Source organism: Cavenderia fasciculata (assembly GCF_000203815.1).
Source record: "Cavenderia fasciculata unplaced genomic scaffold Scf_EUAJFUG02HR96I-5, whole genome shotgun sequence".
Taxonomy (NCBI): domain Eukaryota; phylum Evosea; class Eumycetozoa; order Acytosteliales; family Cavenderiaceae; genus Cavenderia; species Cavenderia fasciculata.
In genome coordinates, this window is record NW_004457624.1 from 21,414 (window position 1) to 42,468 (window position 21,055).

A 21,055-nucleotide genomic window follows, 5' to 3' on the forward strand; every position below is an offset into this window, starting at 1 on the left:
ACATTAATTATTATTATAACTTTAGAGGATAGTTTTATTTATTTATTTTGGGGGGGGGGGGGGGGGTTTATTGTGATTTCTTTTTTGAAAGAGCTCTCTTTCTTTGTGAAGCATGCATATCGTACATTACTTTGTCAGAGACAATAGAGGGAAGTGAAGTGATAAGATAGGTTTGAATCTTGTGAGCCCAATAACCAGATGTAGTTCTTTCGTAGCCAATGGTAGAGATGGCAGAACGAGCATAAGCTTCTGGGAGTGGAACAAATAGTGATGGCTTGCGAACCTTTGACATGTTGGAAACAACGATACCTGGTGCAACACATTGTACAAAGATACCCTTGTCAGCAAGTTCAACACTCAAAGAGTTGGAGAAACGATGTACAAAAGCTTTGGTACCACTGTAAACAGAGAGGAATGGGATTGGTGACATTCCAGAGATGGATGAAAGATTAATGATGGCACCACGCTTCTTGGTGATCATTGATGGAACGACGAGACGAGTGAGAGCAATCATAGACTTTACATTCATGTTGACGAGTGCATTAATACGATCGACTGATAACTCTTCGAGATACATTGGATGATCGTAAGAGATACCGACATTATTGACTAGTACACCAATATCTACTTGAGAGAGATGTTGTTTGTAGAGTGATTCATACTTGCTGTCATCTGATGTGTTGAAATCAAAAGCAACAGTCTTGGTTTGAATCTTTGGATACTTTGATTGGATCTTTTGAGCTTCATCATTTAATTTATCTTGGCTTCTAGAGATTAATACAATGTTCATTCCTCTTTTGGCAAATTCATAGGCATAAGCTTTACCAATACCATCTGTAGCTCCAGTAACAACTAATTGTCAAAAAGAAGAAGAAGAAATAGAAAAAGAAAAAGAAAGAGGGGACAAAAAGGAAGGAAGTTGTTATGATGATGACAATGGATATATATATAGATGGGTATCAATAATATGATAATATATATGTATACATACCAGCCCAGTCACCATACTTTTTCAAGTTGGTAGATGGTCTAATGGTTGAAGCATAGACAAAGTTTAGAAACTTGTAAAGGTGAACAGCAATAAATGCAAGTCCAATCAATGTACCAATATCAATAATTGAAATCATCGTCGTCGTTTATCTATATAAGTATCTTTTGTTGTTTGAAATTAATTTGTATGGTGGTGTGATCATCAGCTTGATTAAAAATTTTGATACAAAAAAAAAAAAAGAAAAGAAAAAAAGAAAAAAAAAAAAAAGTCGACGTTTTGAAGGAAAGATCCTCTCAATGATCTCTTCAACAAGAATCATCTTGCTAGTTACTAATAGACTGACCCCCCCTACATACACTTTGTAGTATATTTATATATTTATATTTATATAATATCTTTTTTATTCAATTTCCTAGATAGTAGTAGTAGTATTGGTAGTAGGAAGCAGCAGTTCTTCTTCATAAAAGCAAACAACAAAAAATGAGTATCGTTCAAAAGATTAAAGAAATTGAAGATGAGGTATGTCAAGAATCTGCTGATTTGGCACAGGCAACATGTTGTATATACAGTATTACATACTAATCATACATATCAATGTACATTTATTTTTTGATTAGATGGCAAGAACTCAAAAGAATAAGGCAACTAGTTTTCATTTGGGTGTGTTGAAAGCCAAGCTTGCAAAATATAAGAGAGAATTACTTTTGGGACCATCAAAAGGACCAGCTGGAGCAGGTGAAGGTTTTGATGTATCTAAAGCAGGTGATGCACGTGTTGGTTTGATTGGATTTCCTTCAGTAGGAAAGAGTACTCTTTTGACCAAGTTGACTGGTACACGATCAGAAGTAGCTTCATACGAATTCACAACACTCACTTGTATTCCAGGTGTAATTCAATATAATGGTGCCAAGATTCAATTGCTCGATCTTCCAGGTATCATTGAAGGTGCCAAGGATGGTAAGGGTAGAGGTCGTCAAGTAATTGCTGTTGGTCGTACATGTAATCTCATTCTTATTGTACTCGATGCAATGAAACCATTGGTACACAAAAAGATCATTGAAAGAGAGTTGGAAGGTTTTGGTATTCGTCTCAATCGTCAACCACCAAGTATTGCATTCAAGAGAAAGGAAAAGGGTGGTATCAACTTTACATATACCGTACCACCAACTCATCTCGATGCTGACCTTGTCAAGGCTATCTGTTCTGAATACAAGATTCATAACGCCGATATCATCTTGAGATGTGATGCCACCGCCGATGATCTCATCGATGTCATTGAAGGAAATAGAATCTATCTTCCTTGCATCTATGTCTTGAACAAGATTGATGCCATCTCTATCGAAGAATTGGACTTGTTGGACAAGATCCCTCATTATGTACCAATTTCTAGTCATTTGGAATGGAATCTTGATGCTCTATTGGATAAAATTTGGGAATATTTGAATTTAATTAGATTGTAAGTCATAAATATATATATATATATACAAACAAAGGGGTTATCTTTTTTTTATTCTCTCTTATATTAATATTGACTATTTTTATTTTATTTTATTTTAAAATATTATAGGTATACCAAACCAAAGGGACAAATTCCAGATTATTCTTCACCTGTCGTCATTAGAGGAGGTGATTCATCTTCTGTTGAAAACTTTTGTAATCTCATTCACAAGTCTATCATGAGACAATTTAAATACGCTATGGTTTGGGGTTCTTCAGTTAAACATAACCCACAAAGAGTAGGAAAGGATCATGTTTTGGCCGATGAAGATATTATTCAAGTTGTCAAGAAATAAGCGCGCATTTATTTATTATTATTATTATTATTGATTACAGTAACAATCGAATTGATAATCTTTTATTATTATTATTAAATAAATAAAGCTCCAAACACTACATAATAACATACTTCACAATTACAAAGATCCAATCCATGTTGAATTTCCATTTTTTCAAGGGAGGGGGATCACATGTGCAACTCATTTAATTAATAAAACTGATAGATGGATAGATAGATAGATAGATAGATAGATAGATAGATAGATAGATAGATAGATTGATAAAGATATTAGAATTGTGTATATATATAAAATATACAAAAGACTATATACCAGCTTCTTGCTCTTGTTCCTCTTCTTCTTCTACTTTTATTATTTTCTTATTCTTATTCTTATTCTTCTTCTTCTTCTTCTTCGTAATATTATAATATTCTTGAAATGATTCCATCAAACAGAAATAGTAATAATAACAATAACAACAACAACAACAATAACAACAAGGAGAATATACAAAAACGACAGATGAGCAACAAAGATGAAAGAGGAAATGGTGATGTAGTTTTGGATTATAACAGTAGCAGTAGAGATGATAATCATGAGAATGGACAAGGTGGTTTAGTCATATCAGAGGAAGAAATGTCAATGAATACAATATCATCAACTATAAATAACAACAACAACAACAACAACAAAGACGACAAAGTTTATGATAAAGAACAGAAACATACAATTAAAAGTACTACGACATTGTTGTACAACAACCAAGATTATCATGATATTAATACAAATCAAGTTGAATTAACGACCACCAATAAGAATCATTCAAGTAGATTAGGAAAGGTTGCCAAATTACCTTTTCATTGGATTTATATGGTAATATTATATTTCTATTGGCTCTTTTCGATCACCTTTACTTCATTGACTGGTAAAACATTGTCATATAAAACAAAAAACAACAACAACAACAACAACAACAACAACAACAACAATGCCTACTTTATCTTCTACCTCTTTGACATCTGAGAACAACAGTACTGTTGATGGTTACAATAACAACCAAGTTGGTGGATTTAGACATAAAACTTTGATTGTATTCATTAATCCAGTTAGCGGAACTGGAAAAGGTCCATCAATTTTTGAATCAGTCCGACATTTATTTCAAGATAGAAACTATACTTTACATGTTACAGGTATGGTCATAAAAATAACTTAATCAATCCATCCATCCATCATTACTTACTTTTTCATTTTGATTTGTTAAAGAGACAAAATATAAAGGAGATGCAGGAAGAATAACATCACAATTATCGCAAAAAGATTGTGATGGTATTGTTTGTGTTGGAGGTGATGGTCTTATCAATGAAGTAGTAAACGGACTATTAAATAGAGATGATCAGTCTATTAGCAGACATATTCCTATTGGCATACTTCCTGCCGGTACAAGAAACGGTTTGTCAAATAGTTTGGGGATAACCAACGTTTATGATGCCGTTAATATAATTCTTCGTTCACAAATTCATTATATAGATGTAATGTCAATTTCACCATTACCAAATCACAATCATTTTATTTTCCCTACTACGACGAATCAAAATAATCAAAATAATCAAAATAATCAAAATAATCATAATAATAATAATAATATACCTAGATTCTTTGATTTTTTAACTAAAAAAAAACAATCTCCAACACCAACGACGAAAACCAACAACAACAACAGGAACAACCTCAACCAGAGAATTTTAACTACAATATAGATATATACAACGGCGCAAGTGGTGGAAATTATAATGGTTTTCATATGAAACAAATTTATAGTGTAGTGTATACTGGATGGGGAATAATCAGTTACAGAGATAAAATACAAGAAAATATGAAATGGACAAGACAACTCAAGCCATACATATCGAACCTCTACTCTCTCTTTGTTTCACTGCCACTAAAACAACTCAATTCAACATTATACTACCAACCATCATTATATCATCATAATTCATCACCCTTTTCGTTTTTAGTTCCTCTTCTCTATTCACAACAACAACAACAACAACAACAACAACAACAACAATAATTTAGAAAGTAACACTACAAATTCTTCAAACAACATTCTACCAAAATTGAATTTATCAAACCAACAAGAAAAACAACAACAATATTTTGAAAATCATGATTCACCTTTATCCCCATCTACCAACAATAATAATAATAATAACCATCAAAAACAAACAACAAATGTAAATTGTATAAAGAATGATTTTTGTCAAGGATGCAAACAACAATATAAAACAACTTTTGGAGGTAAAAAGTCGATGAATGATATTACAGACTGGATTACAGTCGAAGGTTCCTCGACAAACACACCTTTTGGACTCACATTCTTTGTGGCAGGTAATTGTTCTCATATTTCAAAAGATTTTAATCTTTTCCCTGGATCTCACCTTTCTGATGGTTTCATAGATCTTGTCATATCTACTGAAAATGACAAGAAAAAATTGGTACCTTGGTTGTTTAGTGATTCAATACCAACACCAAATCAACCTTTTAAATAATAATCAAAATAATAATCTAGATAACATTGGGTATTGTAAGACAAAAGAATTTATTTTTAATATTAAATCCAAAGGGGATAGAAACAAACAACACTCACAAACAATACCATTGACTGTTGATGGAGAACTATTTCAAATTCAAGATGTATTTGGTTATTCATGTGAGACGATAAAGGTTGAATCACAAAGATCAATGTGCTCAATCTTTTTATGATACTACGTATTAATAAAACATATATATAAATATTATACATATTCAAGTATAATTTTATAAAACTTTATAATAATATTAATTTATTATTTATTATTTATTTTTTTATCCAGACTCTCTTTTTTTTTTTTTCAAACAAGAAAACGAGTTTTTGGGACCGATTTGTCATTGATTTGGTCAAACCAAAAGAGAGAAAAGAGAGATGATGCTATATGGAAGTTCTCGTCTAAACACATTTATTCCTCTTTTCAATAAACAGATTAGTGGGCTATCTAGGTGTTACTATTCAGCTTATACTTTGGAAAAGTACAGTCTTTCAAACATTAAAGAAGTTTTATATAGCACAACAAAAGGATCTCGTAGTAATGACAATAATAACGCATCAGACATGATATCATTAACAACAAATGTTGTTGGTGAAAATCATAATAATATTAATAATAGTAATAATAATAATAATAATTATAATAATAATAATAATAATAATCAATCATTAAATGGTCGTCTTTCACCTATCAACAAATATTCACTAGCCAACATTAGAGAAGAGTTGCATACGAATAACAATAACTTTTCATCTTTTCCTTCCCCTTTGAATAATACTGCCGCTACTACTACTATCACTACTACAAATGATAACATATCAAAGGAACTAGATCTAGTTTATAGGAAGATGGAAACTAATCCAATCAAGTATCCATCTCATTATGCAATAGAAAATCGTAAACCTACTATATGTGTTGGTTTATCGGGTGGTGTCGACTCTGCCATCGTTTCATATCTACTTGGAAAGCAAGATTTTAAAGTAAAGTGTGTATATATCAAGAGTTGGGATGAAAAGGATGAACTGGGATATTGCTCTGGAGAGCGGGATTACAAAGATGCATGCGACATTGCACAATCACTTGGAGTTACACTGTTTCATAGAGACTTTACAAAAGAATATTGGAATAGAGTATTTCATTCTTTCTTGAAAGATTATCAACAAGGTTATACTCCCAATCCCGATGTATTTTGCAATAGAGAGATTAAATTTGATGTATTTACAGAACACGCAAAACAATTGGGTGCTGATATGATAGCAACTGGTCATTATGCAACTATACTTCATAATCAACAACAACCTCAACATCAACACCAACAACAACAACAAAACAATAATATTATATTAAAAAGAGGAAAAGATAGAAACAAAGATCAATCATATTTTTTATGTATGACTGAAGGACACAAACTTGCTGAAGCAATATTTCCTCTGGGAGAATACTTAAAAAATGATGTCATTGCAATGGCAAACAAAATTGGATTCAACAATATAACATCAAAGAGATCTAGTAGAGGTATTTGTTTTGTTGGAAAGAGACCTTTACCAGAGTTTTTGGAACAATATATACCATTGGTTCGTGGAGCCTTTGTTGATGACAAAGGAAGTATAATCGGAGAACATAAAGGTGCAGTGTGTTATACTATCGGTCAAAAAGCAAATATATCTGGAAGACAAGAAAGATACTTTATCTACAAGGTAGATGTTATCAATAATCAAGTACATGTCTGTCCAGAATCAGTGTCTGATCAATATTTACTATCAAATGCTTGTGTCATCTCTCATTTAAATTGGATCAATGGCACCCCCTTGGCTCTTCAATCTGGGTTACCAATCAGAGCAATGTGTCAAATAAGATATAGAGCTGATTTAACAGAATGTTTAATTGAACCTATAAATCATAATCAACAACATAGTCTACAACAACAACAACAACAACAACAACAACAGAGTCAACAACAACAATACCGCGTAACATTTGTAGGAAAACAAGAGAGAGCTGCAACACCAGGCCAGATTGTTTGTATATATGAATTAGAAAGTGATATTTGCCTTGGAGGAGGTGTTGTACAACATGTAGAAACTATAAATGGTACTATTTTATCTCCTTCAAAGAAATAAACTTTAATATAAAAAAAAAAAAAAAAAAACAAAAAACATCCAAATCAAACTTGATCGTGTTGAATCCCTATCTATATCATGTTGCAAAGTTCTCTTTAACTTACAACAACAACAATAATAATAATAATGTCAACAAAGAACAAAGAACAACTATTAAAATGGTGTAACGATACGATTAAACAAGTTTCACAAACACAATCATCATCATCATCGATAGCAGTTAATGATTTTTCAGTATCATGGAAAGATGGTGCAGCATTTTTAACAATACTTTATGCCATCTATCCAAAAGAGTTTAATCTAGAGGAACAACTAAACAAGCCAATTTCAGAGAGACTACAGTTTGCATTTGACTTTGCAGACGAAAGAGGAATAGTTGGAAGATTATTAGAAGTTGATGACTTGATCGGAGAGAGTACAATACCAGAGAAACTTACAATTGAGACTTATTTATCATGCATCTATCACTTTTACAAAAAGAAACAAGGTGAATCAAAATTGGATAGTCAACTTAAATCACTCTTGGCAAATATTGATGGTTTAGATACAAACTCCTCTTCCCCCTCCTCCTCCTCCTCTTCCTCTTCTAGTTTCTTACCATCATCTTCCTCCTCCTCATCATCATCTTCTTCATCAAATATGAATGGTGCAAGTGGAACATGGAACTTGCAAGCAATGGACAAAGAAATTGAAACTCTCAACAGCAAGATGAAAATATTGAATGAATCATCAAAAGTTGTGGAAAGCAGAAGAAATCAAAGTGCTCAAAGCAAAGAGATATTAAAGAATCTAGAGAAACTCACCTTTTCAATTGAACAAGAGTTAAAAGACAATGAAATAACTTCTGTATGTAGAAAAGATTTTTTTTTTTTTTGCTTTCTTTATTATTATTAATTCAAAGAGTTTTGTATATAGAAAAAATTTAGAGAAGAAATTGAAAAAAAAGAAGCAGATTTAAAGAACAAGATTGAAAGGGAAAAGGAACAATATGACAAACATATTCAAGAATTACAAAAAAAGATTGAATTGTTAAAGAATTCATCGGCTGTTGGAGGAGAACAAGAGTTGCTTAAAAAGAAATTGGACCAAGAGAAGCAAGCCAAAGAGGAATTACTAAAGAAAAAATCAGAGATTGAACAAGAGACGGAAATGTTGAAAAAGAAACTACACCAAGAGGAAGAGACAAAGAAAAAGTTGGAAATTGAAAAGAAGCAATTGGAAGATGAAAAAGAGATTGCCAAACAAAAACACACAGAAGAGATAAAAAAACTAAAGAGATGTTCTAATCAATTCTTCGGCAAAACAAGAAATGATGGAAATGGAGCTTCGTTCAGAGCTCAGCATCAAAGGAGATTTGGTTGTCTCTGAAAAAAAGTTTAAAGACAATGTACAACAACTTGAACAAAGTATCGATGCTGAAAACAAAGAAAAGGCAGAGATTAAAAAGACAAAAGAAAAGTTGACAAGCTCTCTCAAAAAGGCATTGATGACATTGGAGGAGGAAACCAAAACCTATTCTCTTCGCGACAAGTCCAAAAAAGAGATTGAAGCCGAGAAACAAAAGCTTCGACAAGAACGAGAGGCAGAAGCTCTCACAAAGGTTCAAGCAGAAAAGGACAAGAGAGTCACACAAAACGAATTGGATGACAAGAGAAATAGCTATGACACAGAGTTGGTTCGTCTTCGAGATGCAAGATTTACCAACCGCGATATTCAATCAAAGATTGAAATGGTCGATGATGAAATCGATGATGAAAAGCAAAGAACAGAAAAATTGGTTGGCATTGAGCAAGATAAATTCAATACTGACAAGGAAAAGAATAGCAAGCGCCACGAAAATGTATTAAAGAAACTTGAAGAATCAAAGCAAAAGCTCTCAAAAAAAAAGAAACAAGTCAGTGAAACGACACAATTGGAACGTATCAAAAAGGTGGAATTGGACAAAGAAATTTCTAAACTAAATGAAACAGATGGAGACCTGAAGGAAAAATATCAAGAGGAGCGATCTGAAAAGAAAAAAGCAGGACGATCAAAAAAGGACCTCGAGGATCAAATCAACAAGGCCAAGTTGTTTTTAGATGTAGAAACCAAAGGCAGGGGTATGCGCGAAAAGCTTAAAACAAAATTAGAGATTGATAACAAACAAATGCAGTCAACACTTGGAGATGATCTCCTCAAAAAGAATAACCTCGACGATGAAATTGAGACTCTCTACAAAGATACGAGTCAATTATCAAAAAAATTGGAGCATTCAAAACTAAATGCAAACGAGTTGTGTGAAACAGGAAGAGATATTAGAGAAAGATCATCTCAAATTGACAAGGACATTGTTTCAATGAACCAACAAAGACAAGAAATGTCAACTCAAGTAGACATTTCTCTATTGCAAACTATTCAAAGTCACAATGAACAAGTAAAGAATCGACTCAAATCACTCCAAGAAACCAATCAAGAACTAGACATTACACTTGGTAATCAACAAAAACTGGCACAACAATTGGAAAATGTCAACCAAGAAACAACGCTTTTATCACAAGACACAAGGGCAAAAGATATGGAATTAAAGATAGAGGAAATACAAAAGATAAAGTCAATCAATGAATCAAAACGCAAAAAATTAAAACAAGATTTGGAAAAGGTAAAAGATGGTAAAAACGCTGAAAAAAGTGTAGACAGAGATTTTGAAAAGTTGGACGCCATGAAAAGAGAGATTGATGCATTGAAAAGAGAAAATCAACAAGATGACAGTGAAAGTAGATCAAACTCTGATCAAGCTTTGTTGTTGGCTCAAAGATTGGAAGAAACTGAAAGACAATTAAAACAAAAACAATACTCTTTGGATCTTAAAAAAGATGAACATCAAAGAAAATTGGAAAAAGAATTAAAAAAATTGGAAAAAGATCGTTCATAAAATTTACTATTAAATGTATAATATAATAAAAATCTGTATATAACAATATAATATATATATAAATATATATAAATGTAATTATAATTTAATTGTATGGAGAGAGACTGAATAAAAATGAGTGAATTTTTTTTTTTTTTTTTTTTTTTTTTTTTTTTTTTGAACCTGACCTTCGTTTTTCTTTTGCACCACATAATTTTATGTGTGAGTTATTGAATCTGATTGTTCAGTGATCGTTTTAGTAGATAGATATCTTTCTTTAGTAGAGCAGAGCAAGATGATTACAGGAGCATCTAAAAAAGCATTTATGACATTGTCATCTAGATCATTGTCACAATACTTTTCAGCAGCAACAACAAATCAAAAATTATCGATTAATAGACAATCATCATCGTCATCGTCATCGTCATCGTCATCTTACTCAACATCATCATCTTATTCGTTTTTACAACAATCAACAAGATTCAACAACAATGACAATAGTATTTATCAAAGACATTTCTCTACTGCTGCCACTGTAAAAGAAGAAACAGCAACAACAACATCAGAAGACTCTCAAAATTCATCTATCCCTTATCAAATCTTATCAATTTCTAAAGAACAATGGGAGTATGTAATAACAATCAATCAATATATATATAATGTCACTAGAGACTAACGAATTTTTCTTTCTTTTGATTCCTACTACTATTACTACTACTACCAACACTACTAGTAAATGTATTGGATCTGATAATATTTCAAAAGAGTTACAAAGTCATTTCGATAGAGTAGGTGTAAACAAGGATAGATCTACATTACTCAGACAACCAACATTCCAAGTTATTGAATGGTTAAATAGAATGAAATCACAAAACTTTATCAAACAATCCAAATCAGATTATGCTATGCTTGTCGACGGAAAGAAAGGTTCTGGAAAGTCGGTTGTACTCAGTCAATTGGCTTTTTGGGCAAAGCAACAAGGTTGGTTTGTATTCTATATTCCAAGTTGTATGTATACACATAATCAAAATATTTTGATAGATAAATCGTCATCAGATGACTAAACTATTTAGATATTGATAAATCAACTGGCTAATTTATATATCTATCTTTAAAGGTTATAAATTTATTCACACTGGAACACTTTCACCATTCCCCGAGAATCCAATGTTGTTTGAACAAAATGAACTTTCAACTGAAGTACTCAACAGAATGTTGACTGTCAATGGAGAAATGATGAAGAAAATTAATTTAAAAACAAAGTTTAGAGTATTTATCAACTCAATTTTTAAAAAAAGTTATGATGATAGTTACTGTACTTGATTATTTATACTATTATTTATACACTATTATAGATTCAATTAAATAATTTTAGATCAACTCCAGATAAAACATTGTATGATCTGGCCTCTTCTTCTCTTGAAGAATGTTCAAGTGAAGTATTGTATCATTTCAAGCGCGAACTTGATTGTGTAACTGAATTCCCAGTTCTCATTTTACTTGATGGATACAATCATTTCGATAGAGTATCTGAATATGGTGACATGTACGATGTTGGTACAAACTTTTATACTCTTCCAACCGATAGACTATTGGCATCAAATTTGTTCAAACCATTACACAATCATACATTGGTAAGTTTAAATCATTCTATCAATCAATCAATCAATCAGTCAGTCCAGTCAGTCATTCCAGTCTGTGCATATCTCTAAACTTTCTTTTCTCCCCCAACTATATATAGTCCAATGGTGTTGTAGTTGCATCGTCTACCGATGATGTATCAAAAGAACAATTATTATCAGAGTTTGAGCAAGATCAAACTATTGCAGTAAATAAGATGACCTTGTATGAAATGAGATTACTTTTGAATTATTTGGTTGATATTAATTATTTAGATAGAGGCAAGTATTGTTGGATTCATTCTACAAGTGCTTTTTTCTTTATTTCATTCTATTAACCATAATAAATATTATTTTTCTTTTTTATCTAAAATAGTCCCATCACAAGAAACCGTTCAATATTTATACCAAATGTCAAGTGGAAATGCCAGAGATTTATGGAAATTCGTTTCGTTGCTTTAAATCCATATTAATAAAGAAAGCCAAAAAAATGTGAATCGGCGCAACTCAACCCACACCCCGATGGATTTTTTCTTTTTGGGTTTTTTTTTTTTTTTTTTTTTTTTTTTTTTGGCTTTTTGCTTCACTATTTTTAAAAATAATCATCAATTTAGATCATTGACACTTTAGATATCAAAATTAGATAAACAAACAAACAAACAAAGCAAACAACAAAATATCAACAATATCACAACATCAACAACATCAACATCAACAACATCACTTTAGCTAAAGTAGTATCAAACAACAAACGACAATGGATGTTGTTCATCTCCGAGAAGATGAGGTAATTAAGCATTTTAACAACAACATTCTTGTGAGCTAGCTACTACTTTAATACTAGTAGTAGTTGTAATCACATATGACTGACTTGTCTTTTTTTTTTCCTTTTTTTTTTATTTATTTTACCTCTCATTCATTAGGTTGAGATATTAGAAACAAAATTAAGAGATACAACAACAGGAATTATTCCAAAATTAAGAGGTGATGATTACATCAAAGCATCAGAACTAATTGATTGGCTAGTATCTGCCTTTCCAATTACTCGAATCAAAGCAGAAGAGTATGGTCAAATGCTTTGGAATCGTGGTGTATTTGATCATATTGCCCCACATCCCTTTAGAGATGATGATCAATTATTTAGATTGAAGCAAGTTGAAAACTCAAACAGAAAGTCGGTTGATGAGCAACAGTGGAATCAATTAAAGCAAGATGCTGCCAACAAAGATATTTCAAATGCTGACCCAATTGCAAAGTATGTAAACAACTTGATTCAACATCATCATTTCTTTAAATCTAACCTCTTTCTCTCTTTTTATTTTTATTTTTTTTGCTATAGGTTACACAAATCAATCGAAAATGCAACCAAAGTATATCAAAGATTACTAAGAGAAAAGAATCAAGCATCTTCTCCAAATACTCTTTTGGGTCTCAAGTTATTAGATCAAACATTAAATCTTATTACTTCAAATCACAAGCCACATCAAAACTATGGCCAAATTCTTGGTTTATTGCAGAATACTACCTCTGATGAAAACGAAAGTGTATACCTGAGACAACCATCAGACAGTAATTTGAATCAAAATAAGAAACCAACAACAACAACAACATCTTCCTCCACCACCATTCCAAATCAAGATCAATTAGATTTTACTTCGTTGGCATCAAATGATATTGATGAAATTATAACTTCAACCGAAAGACTAGAAAGTTCTTTGGCCGAACAACTAAATTTAGCTCACCAAAATACATTAAGAATTTTAAAGCTTTTAAAGAGAACCAACAACAACAATAATAATAATAGTATTATTAATACCTTGAACAACAACAAAGGAGGATCTTCTTTAACATCATCATCATCAACATCTCCATCTTCTTCAGCTTTTGTTACAAAGCAACCAAGGGCATTGTCTCCTTCAATACAATCATCTCCTATTGCCAATCCACCTCCACCTTCAAATATTGATGAATCACCAATTTCACTCCAACGCCAACGTTCATCGAGTCATTTTGGATCACTTAAAGGGATTGATCTAACACCGGTATCTATTGGCAGTGTTGAAAACAAATTCCCAAAGTTTTTAATATCAGAGCCAAAGTCTGACTCTTTTGTATTTACTGTAAATGGACCATCACACGATTTGTTGGAATCTGCTGTTCACTCTTGTTTCAACAATAATTTCTATGCCAAAACTGTTTCAACCTATCCTCATTTACCTGGACACCCTAAACGTGAAGGAGACCCAATTTGTGACCACTACTGCGTACAGGTACAGAGTAGTAGAATTATTAGTGCTGTTGCAGACGGTTGCAACTGGGGAACCAGACCAGCCGAAGCAGCCGCCAAAGCTTCAACAGCTTTTGTGGATTTCATGAGCAAGGCTCTATCGAGTGAAATTCAAACAGTACAAGATGCAGGAAATCATATTCTCTCGTCTTTCAACTATGCACACAACAAGATCATCGAAGGAAAGTCTGATATTTGGGAAGCTGGTACTACAACACTTCTTGGAGGTGTTATGGTTGAATTGGTCGGTGGAGGTATATCAAACCATCTTGGTGGCGCTAATAATGATTTGTCACAGTCATCGGCAGCCAACCAAGGTAATGGTGGATCAAGTGCAAGCAGTATTCTTTCTAGATCAGTACCTGCTATTGCCATTGGACAAAAAGATGGATCAGGTAAAGGTGGTGGTGCACCAAGAGACCCAAATTCACCTCCATCAAAATGGGGATTCATTTGTGCAAGTGTTGGTGATTGCAAGGCATTCCATTACAATCATACCTCTAAAAAGTTTACAGACATCACCAAAAACAATAGAGGCAACGTTGACGATCCCAAAGATCCAGGAGGAAGACTTGGTCCCTATGTTGCCAATGGACACCCTGACCTCAGAAATCTCTGTCTTCATTTTATGCCATGCAACGAAGGTGACATTATCATCTTAATGTCTGATGGACTTCATGATAATCTCGATCCACAAACAATTGGTGTCTCTCCCAAAGAGTGTCTATTGCCTCACGATAATTGGTCCGATATGGAGTTTGAAAAGATACAGGACAACAAGGGCAAATACATGCAAGAATTCCTCAAAAAGAAATTGAGGGTCGCCGAAGGAGAGGATCCTATTTGTCCAAAAATGATAACAGATAAACTCATTGAACATTGTGTAGAGACAACTAGATCCAGCAGAGAATTTATGGTTAATTTCCCAAACAAGCCTTTACCTGACGATCTAAAGGCTTACCCAGGTAAAATGGATCACACTACTTGTGTTGCATTTAGAGTTGGTAAACAACAATTTTAAAAATATTTATAAACAAAAAAAAAAACCTTATGTAATAAATAAATAATCCTTAAATATATATGGAAAGAGAATTAGTTCCTATATATTTATTTAATTAAACTTTAAGATTTATGCCAATTCCCATTGGGTGCATAGTCCAATTATTATTATTTTTAAATTTATTTTATTATATTACATTGTTCCTATTCCTCAGTGTAGCATCGGTGGCTCTCCTACCACTACTACTACTACTACAAGATAATTTCTGTTGCTGCTGATATTGATCCTGAGGATTAAATCCACTTTGATGAGATAAAGTTGGTATTAATAAAATTTTTCCAGAATCTATACAATAATATATATTGTACAAGGAAAGTATCTTATTGCATCGATAAATAAACCTAAAATAAAAAAAATGATTAATATAGAAAGTACCAACCAGACTTTATACACATACAATAGAGGATCTCCAATGTTTAAATAAATAATAGTGCTCCATGTCAAAAAAACCAAAGAAAGTATAAATATAATTATGCTGAAAAAATAAATCTATAATCATAATATATTAGTTGTGTGTTTTAACAATAATAGTAGTAGGTAGAAACAGGTGGGGGCAATCGTGTTAAATCAACCTACAAAAGAATAATGCAATTGAAAACTATCTCCATTGTTATTGTTGCTATTAATATGAATATTAATAGTCTCTGCATTACTGTACATCTTTGTTTCTTCAGCTCTTATTCTCTCACCCATTGTACTAAATTGATAGGATTTATAAAGAGAAAAGATAAAAGTTGTAAAGAAAAACAATATTTGTAACTGGTATCTTTGTCTTTGTTTTGTTTGCGATTCCAGAGTCTTTACTATTGCATTTTCAAAGATATATATATCTAAATGATAGGAGGAGGAGGAGGAGGAGGTATAATGAGTAGTAAGAATCATCATGTCAGTCAGAAGCAGCTGCAGTAGTAGTCAACTTATGATGTAAAAATGAAGAAATGCCAACCTTTTAGTTGAGTTTTAATATCAAACATGTTTAAATAGAATATAAAAGACTAACAATGTTAACTCCATCAGTATTATTAATAATAAAATCTATACACACAAAATGTAGTTGTTTTGATGATGGCTGGGTGAAAAAAAATTAAAAAAAAAGCATAGGTTGATTGACAATGGTGATGTTCTTTGTGTTCTGTTAGCTTTATTCTAGTTATCACTTACTTTTTGTTTGTTGTTTGTTGTTATTGTTGTTGACAACCAACATTATAAAACTACTACAGCACAAGAATGCCACTTCTGGGCAAACAACCATATGAGCTCAACAAAACCAAACCAAAGGTAGGAGGTGAATACTTTGTTGTAAGATTCACCAATGAACACTTTAAAACCTATTCGTATGTACACCCTTAATCGTTGCCTTTTATATCACAAATACTCACCTATCTCTCATTCCTCTTTCAAATCTCCTGCTGCACCCATATATCTATATATTTATATATAGTGAATACATTGAAGCACTAGAAAGGTATAGACAAAGAATATGGTCATGTTCATTGACAGGTAAAGCTAACCTCACCTATGAAGAGGCGTTACTATCTGAAAAGACTGCACTAGACAAGGGTTCAAAGTTTTCCGATTTACTATTACCACATTGTCTCCGTTTGATTCAATATCGTATGTACATACATAGATAGATAGAGTATTATTATGTCTCATGTTATATCAACACTTTTCTTCACCTAAACTCTCTCTCTTTCTCCCTTTATAGAGGAAATGAATGTTGATGACCTAAGGGATATAATATCTGAATACTTTTCAAACAATTACTTTGCTGGTGAACATGTTACTTTTAAGATATCAGAGACTAAAAAGTAAGACAACAACACCAGTTTCCATTAAAAAAAAAAATGATTACTAACATCACGAAATATCAATCAATGAAAGGTTTACAGGAAAAGTATTATGTCGTATAAAAGATCCAATGATCACGACAGCAACTGATTCAAATGGAAAAACACCATCATCATCTTCTTCATCAACATCATCAAAAGACAAAACATCAAAGAAATCAAAATTAAATAGTAAAAACCTTAGCGAATCGGAATCTAGCGATAGTGATGACTCTTCCTCTTCAAGATCTTCTTCTTCATCATCAACTTCAACCTCTAGTAGCAGTAGTGGTTCGTCCAACAACAACAAGAAAAAAGAAATCAAAGTTTACAAGATCTTGATTGATGAAAAGACAGGCAAGACATATGATGTACCAATCAGTGATATTATTAGAAGAGTTCCACCAATCAACAAACAAATGATCAAGGATACTATAAAGTTGGTAGCAAAGAGAGCCAAAAAGGGATACTGGTTGGTCGAAGAATCACTCATTCAGAAATATGGAGTTAGTGTCCCAATTCCTCACCATCTGCGTGGTGACAGTGAACTCAAGCGCAAGGCCGAGGAAATGGAAAACAAAAAAGACGACCAAGAAGAGGAACAAGAAGAAGTTAGAAAAAGAAAAAAATCTGTCTATCCAATGGAGGATTTGGAAATAGAAAGAGGAGTAGACACTGATGGTGCTGTTGTTACTCGTCCCATAGCATCTAATAATTTTGTTTGCTCACAAAATGTATTTGGAGACCTACTAATGGTGTGGTTTTTCCTCAATCGCTTCGAATACGTCATTCATCTTTCGCCATTTTCACTGGAGGACTTTGAATCTGCCCTTTCACATCCATCCGACACTACTTTACTTTCAGAGACTCATATGCGCCTTCTTAGAATGATCTTTTCTCTGCCCATCTACAACCAAGGAACTCCAAAAAAGACATTCTCTGCCAAAATGCTTACAGAAAGAAACTGGCTCCCAACTCTCAAGGCTTATTTCCAATATGAAACAAGAAGATTGGACATTGAAGAAAAGAGAAAACAAGAAAAGAAAAAACAAATCGAAATTCAAAATAATCAAATGATAGATTTAGCAAACGATTTACAAGATGACGAAATGAAAGATGAAAAAGATGAAGAAAAAGATGATGAAAAAGATGGAAAAGGATCACAACAGGATGAAGATGAAGATATTTCAATGGAAGATTCTTCAGATGAAGAATCAGAGTCTGAAGATGACTCTTCAGAAGAAGATTTGCAAATAGTATCAACAGATCCAAAATTAATTAGCAAATCACTCAAGAAAAACAATTACTATCGATTGGATATTGAAGAAAAAATATTTATTTTATCTTATCTGTGCCAACAATCGATTGCATCTGACAAGATTAGAAAACACATTGATGAAAATGAAGAAACATCTAATGAAATACGACAAGAAAAAAGAGAGTTGGTAGCCGAGGAAAGAAAGATCAAAAGAGAAGGAGAAGAGGAAAAAGAAAAGGAAAAAGAAAAAGAAAAAAAAAAGAAAGCATCATCTCCACCCCTCCCTTTAAATACCGAACAACTTGACAAGATACAAAAAAAGGAAGAGAATTTGGAGGTCAAATTGGATCAGTACTCTTCAAGATATGAAGCTCTTGGAAAAGATCGTGACTACAACAAATATTGGTATTGGTCTCAACTCCCAGGAAGACTGTTTATCGAAACAACCAATGGAGATTGGTCCTTTTACACATCGAGACAGGAATTGGAGGATTTAATGCAATACCTCGATCATCGTGGTGTAAGAGAAAGAAAACTCATCAATGTTATCAAGGCAAAATATGATAACATTGCAAATTCAATGGATTCAAGAACTCTACAAATCACCAACCAATTAAACTATGAACAAAAGAGATCGGCTAGAATCAAAATGATCTATGGTGAGAAAACTTTTATGACTTGGGAAAATGATTATGAATAAATATTGAATATAAAAAAGTAGTCGTATTAATAGTAGCAGTAGAAGTAGTAGTTTTTATTTTTATTTCTTTTTTTACCAACCAGTTTGGTACCCAATTTGATCATACAAGTCACAATATGAAGATCTCAAACCTTGTTGAACAAAAGAAGGAATATCCAATATAAAACTTTGGTCGCTAGTTGATGAAGTGTACATTGGCCATGCTGGAAGAGATGGATCACTAACTGGTACTGGACCATTTGGATTGCCACTCTTTGCAAAGTTTGTCCAATAGTCAATTAGATCGTATGATAGTTGTTGTTCTTGAGGAGTGAATTCAAAGCTTCCAGATGATGTCACTGTATCAAAAACATATGGCAATTCGAGACCATGACACACACTATTGGCACATTGGGGAAAGACATTTCCATAGACGTTAAACGATGATACATGTTGGAATTGATATTGGAAAACTGGTACTGATTCTGCTGCAATTGACCGTACCGCATTTCTAGTTGGACAAACAAAGATATAATCGGTTCCTATTGTACTCAACAATAACATATAGTCGGTTGAAGAGTTGATATAACTGCTATATTGTTTTGCAATATCTATAGAATTTCCAAGTCCAAAGATATCTACCAATCCAGCTCTAAACTCTAATTCACTTATATGTTCTGATATCTTTTAAAATAAAAAATGATCATTAATATCTTTCTCTTCTCCATCCCTCTTCATTTTTTTTTTTTTTTATATTTACAGATGCAACAAATATTAAAGCTTCATCATGAACAGTACCAATCATTGTTGGGACCTTATTGAATTGACCCTTTTCAAGAAGGGCAAGGGGTTGGTCTGGAATAATATCACCATCTACTACTGGTGTCCATGGTAGGAATGTTAAAAGAGGATGGAAAACATTAAAACTATTTTCACTTGTATTTTGAGCGACGAGAATAGAGTCAACAGACTGAGAAAGGAGACATGAAGTGTCATCAACATTGCATCCAATATCTTTGGCAAATTTCTCTGCCAAATCAATTGATTCATCAACTGTTTTCACTGGCAATGACCAAGGGTTTGATTCAATAATAATTTTTGATAAAAGATTGGTTGATTTTGGTGATACAAGATGAATTGCTGAAGATGTTCCTAAATTAAAAAAAAAAAAAAAAAAGAGAGAGTGAATAAATGTGATGATCAAAAGAAGTGAGAGAGTGTTTTTAAATTATTTTACCTCCAGCACTTTGACCAAAAACAGTGACTTGACTTGGATCACCTCCAAAAGATTTTATGTTATCTTGAACCCATTGTAAAGCGACCAATTGATCTTGGAAACCATAGTTTCCTTTTAATTGTGGTGTAACCAAAAAACCCAAAACACCAAGTCTATAGTTGATGGTCACCAGAATGACATTGGTTCTGTTGACAAATACTGCTCCATCATATAGTGGTGTTGATCCTCCACCCATTTCAAATCTTCCTCCTGGAATAAATACCATCACTGGTAAGGGTGTAGGATTATTACCATTGCTATTGTCAAAAGGTGGTGTGTACACATTCAAATACAAACAATCTTCTGTTTGAAATTCAGGGCATACACCAGATGGAAGATTACATTGTTGAGGACATCCTGGTCTTTCATAGGTTGCATTCCAAACACCACCTTGTGGTCCCCATGATGTTTTTGGAACAGGTGAGGCCCATCTTAAATTTCCAATAGGTGGTTCTGTAAATGGAATCTAGAAAAGAGATTAGAGATGAATTGTAGAAAAGATAAGATTGTTAAAGAGAGTAATGGTAATAGATATATTTTTGTTTGTACATACTCCGTAAAAAGCATTGTGTGTTGGGAATTCAAGACCCAAAAGAGGTCCATCATCGATTTGAACTTGAATGGTAGACTGGGCATTGAGAACCGATGCTACTATTAAAGATAAAAGTAAAAGTATTTTCATCTTT

The 21,055-nt window shown here is 32.7% G+C and overlaps 10 protein-coding genes across 10 annotated transcripts; 7 read left to right on the top strand and 3 right to left on the bottom strand.

Moving 5' to 3' along the window:
* Positions 1–67: 67 nt before the first annotated feature.
* On the bottom strand, positions 68–1,127 carry DFA_11026 (steroid dehydrogenase; the record flags this gene model as incomplete). The annotated part of the gene is made up of 2 exons (XM_004349914.1): positions 68–852; positions 992–1,127. 2 exons carry the CDS (start codon positions 1,125–1,127, stop codon positions 68–70), a joined length of 921 nt encoding a protein of 306 aa, XP_004349964.1.
* Positions 1,128–1,471: 344 nt separating this feature from the next.
* Positions 1,472–2,784, top strand: DFA_11027 (GTP-binding-like protein; the record flags this gene model as incomplete). Its single annotated transcript, XM_004349915.1, has 3 exons — positions 1,472–1,510; positions 1,609–2,447; positions 2,559–2,784. The coding sequence occupies 3 exons, from the start codon at positions 1,472–1,474 to the stop codon at positions 2,782–2,784; spliced, it is 1,104 nt and encodes a 367-aa protein (XP_004349965.1).
* Positions 2,785–3,204: 420 nt separating this feature from the next.
* Positions 3,205–5,315, top strand: sgkD (sphingosine kinase related protein; the record flags this gene model as incomplete). Its single annotated transcript, XM_004349916.1, has 4 exons — positions 3,205–3,639; positions 3,791–3,956; positions 4,030–4,295; positions 4,782–5,315. The coding sequence occupies 4 exons, from the start codon at positions 3,205–3,207 to the stop codon at positions 5,313–5,315; spliced, it is 1,401 nt and encodes a 466-aa protein (XP_004349966.1).
* A 413-nt stretch (positions 5,316–5,728) lies between these two features.
* trmu (tRNA (5-methylaminomethyl-2-thiouridylate)-methyltransferase) lies at positions 5,729–7,471 on the top strand (the record flags this gene model as incomplete). Its single annotated transcript, XM_004349917.1, has 1 exon — positions 5,729–7,471. The coding sequence occupies one exon, from the start codon at positions 5,729–5,731 to the stop codon at positions 7,469–7,471; it is 1,743 nt and encodes a 580-aa protein (XP_004349967.1).
* A 126-nt stretch (positions 7,472–7,597) lies between these two features.
* DFA_11030 (uncharacterized protein) lies at positions 7,598–10,382 on the top strand (the record flags this gene model as incomplete). Its single annotated transcript, XM_004349918.1, has 3 exons — positions 7,598–8,317; positions 8,387–8,664; positions 8,747–10,382. The coding sequence occupies 3 exons, from the start codon at positions 7,598–7,600 to the stop codon at positions 10,380–10,382; spliced, it is 2,634 nt and encodes an 877-aa protein (XP_004349968.1).
* A 274-nt stretch (positions 10,383–10,656) lies between these two features.
* On the top strand, positions 10,657–12,453 carry DFA_11031 (uncharacterized protein; the record flags this gene model as incomplete). The annotated part of the gene is made up of 6 exons (XM_004349919.1): positions 10,657–10,988; positions 11,095–11,369; positions 11,479–11,630; positions 11,717–11,995; positions 12,103–12,206; positions 12,357–12,453. 6 exons carry the CDS (start codon positions 10,657–10,659, stop codon positions 12,451–12,453), a joined length of 1,239 nt encoding a protein of 412 aa, XP_004349969.1.
* Positions 12,454–12,737: 284 nt separating this feature from the next.
* On the top strand, positions 12,738–15,288 carry DFA_11032 (protein phosphatase 2C-related protein; the record flags this gene model as incomplete). Its single annotated transcript, XM_004349920.1, has 3 exons — positions 12,738–12,767; positions 12,904–13,235; positions 13,320–15,288. 3 exons carry the CDS (start codon positions 12,738–12,740, stop codon positions 15,286–15,288), a joined length of 2,331 nt encoding a protein of 776 aa, XP_004349970.1.
* A 166-nt stretch (positions 15,289–15,454) lies between these two features.
* DFA_11033 (uncharacterized protein) lies at positions 15,455–16,020 on the bottom strand (the record flags this gene model as incomplete). The annotated part of the gene is made up of 3 exons (XM_004349921.1): positions 15,455–15,612; positions 15,636–15,668; positions 15,927–16,020. The coding sequence occupies 3 exons, from the start codon at positions 16,018–16,020 to the stop codon at positions 15,455–15,457; spliced, it is 285 nt and encodes a 94-aa protein (XP_004349971.1).
* Positions 16,021–16,554: 534 nt separating this feature from the next.
* Positions 16,555–19,114, top strand: DFA_11034 (DDT domain-containing protein; the record flags this gene model as incomplete). The annotated part of the gene is made up of 4 exons (XM_004349922.1): positions 16,555–16,661; positions 16,769–16,941; positions 17,036–17,138; positions 17,212–19,114. The coding sequence occupies 4 exons, from the start codon at positions 16,555–16,557 to the stop codon at positions 19,112–19,114; spliced, it is 2,286 nt and encodes a 761-aa protein (XP_004349972.1).
* Positions 19,115–19,186: 72 nt separating this feature from the next.
* DFA_11035 (putative cholinesterase) lies at positions 19,187–21,051 on the bottom strand (the record flags this gene model as incomplete). Its single annotated transcript, XM_004349923.1, has 4 exons — positions 19,187–19,777; positions 19,854–20,245; positions 20,331–20,835; positions 20,923–21,051. The coding sequence occupies 4 exons, from the start codon at positions 21,049–21,051 to the stop codon at positions 19,187–19,189; spliced, it is 1,617 nt and encodes a 538-aa protein (XP_004349973.1).
* Positions 21,052–21,055: the final 4 nt, after the last annotated feature.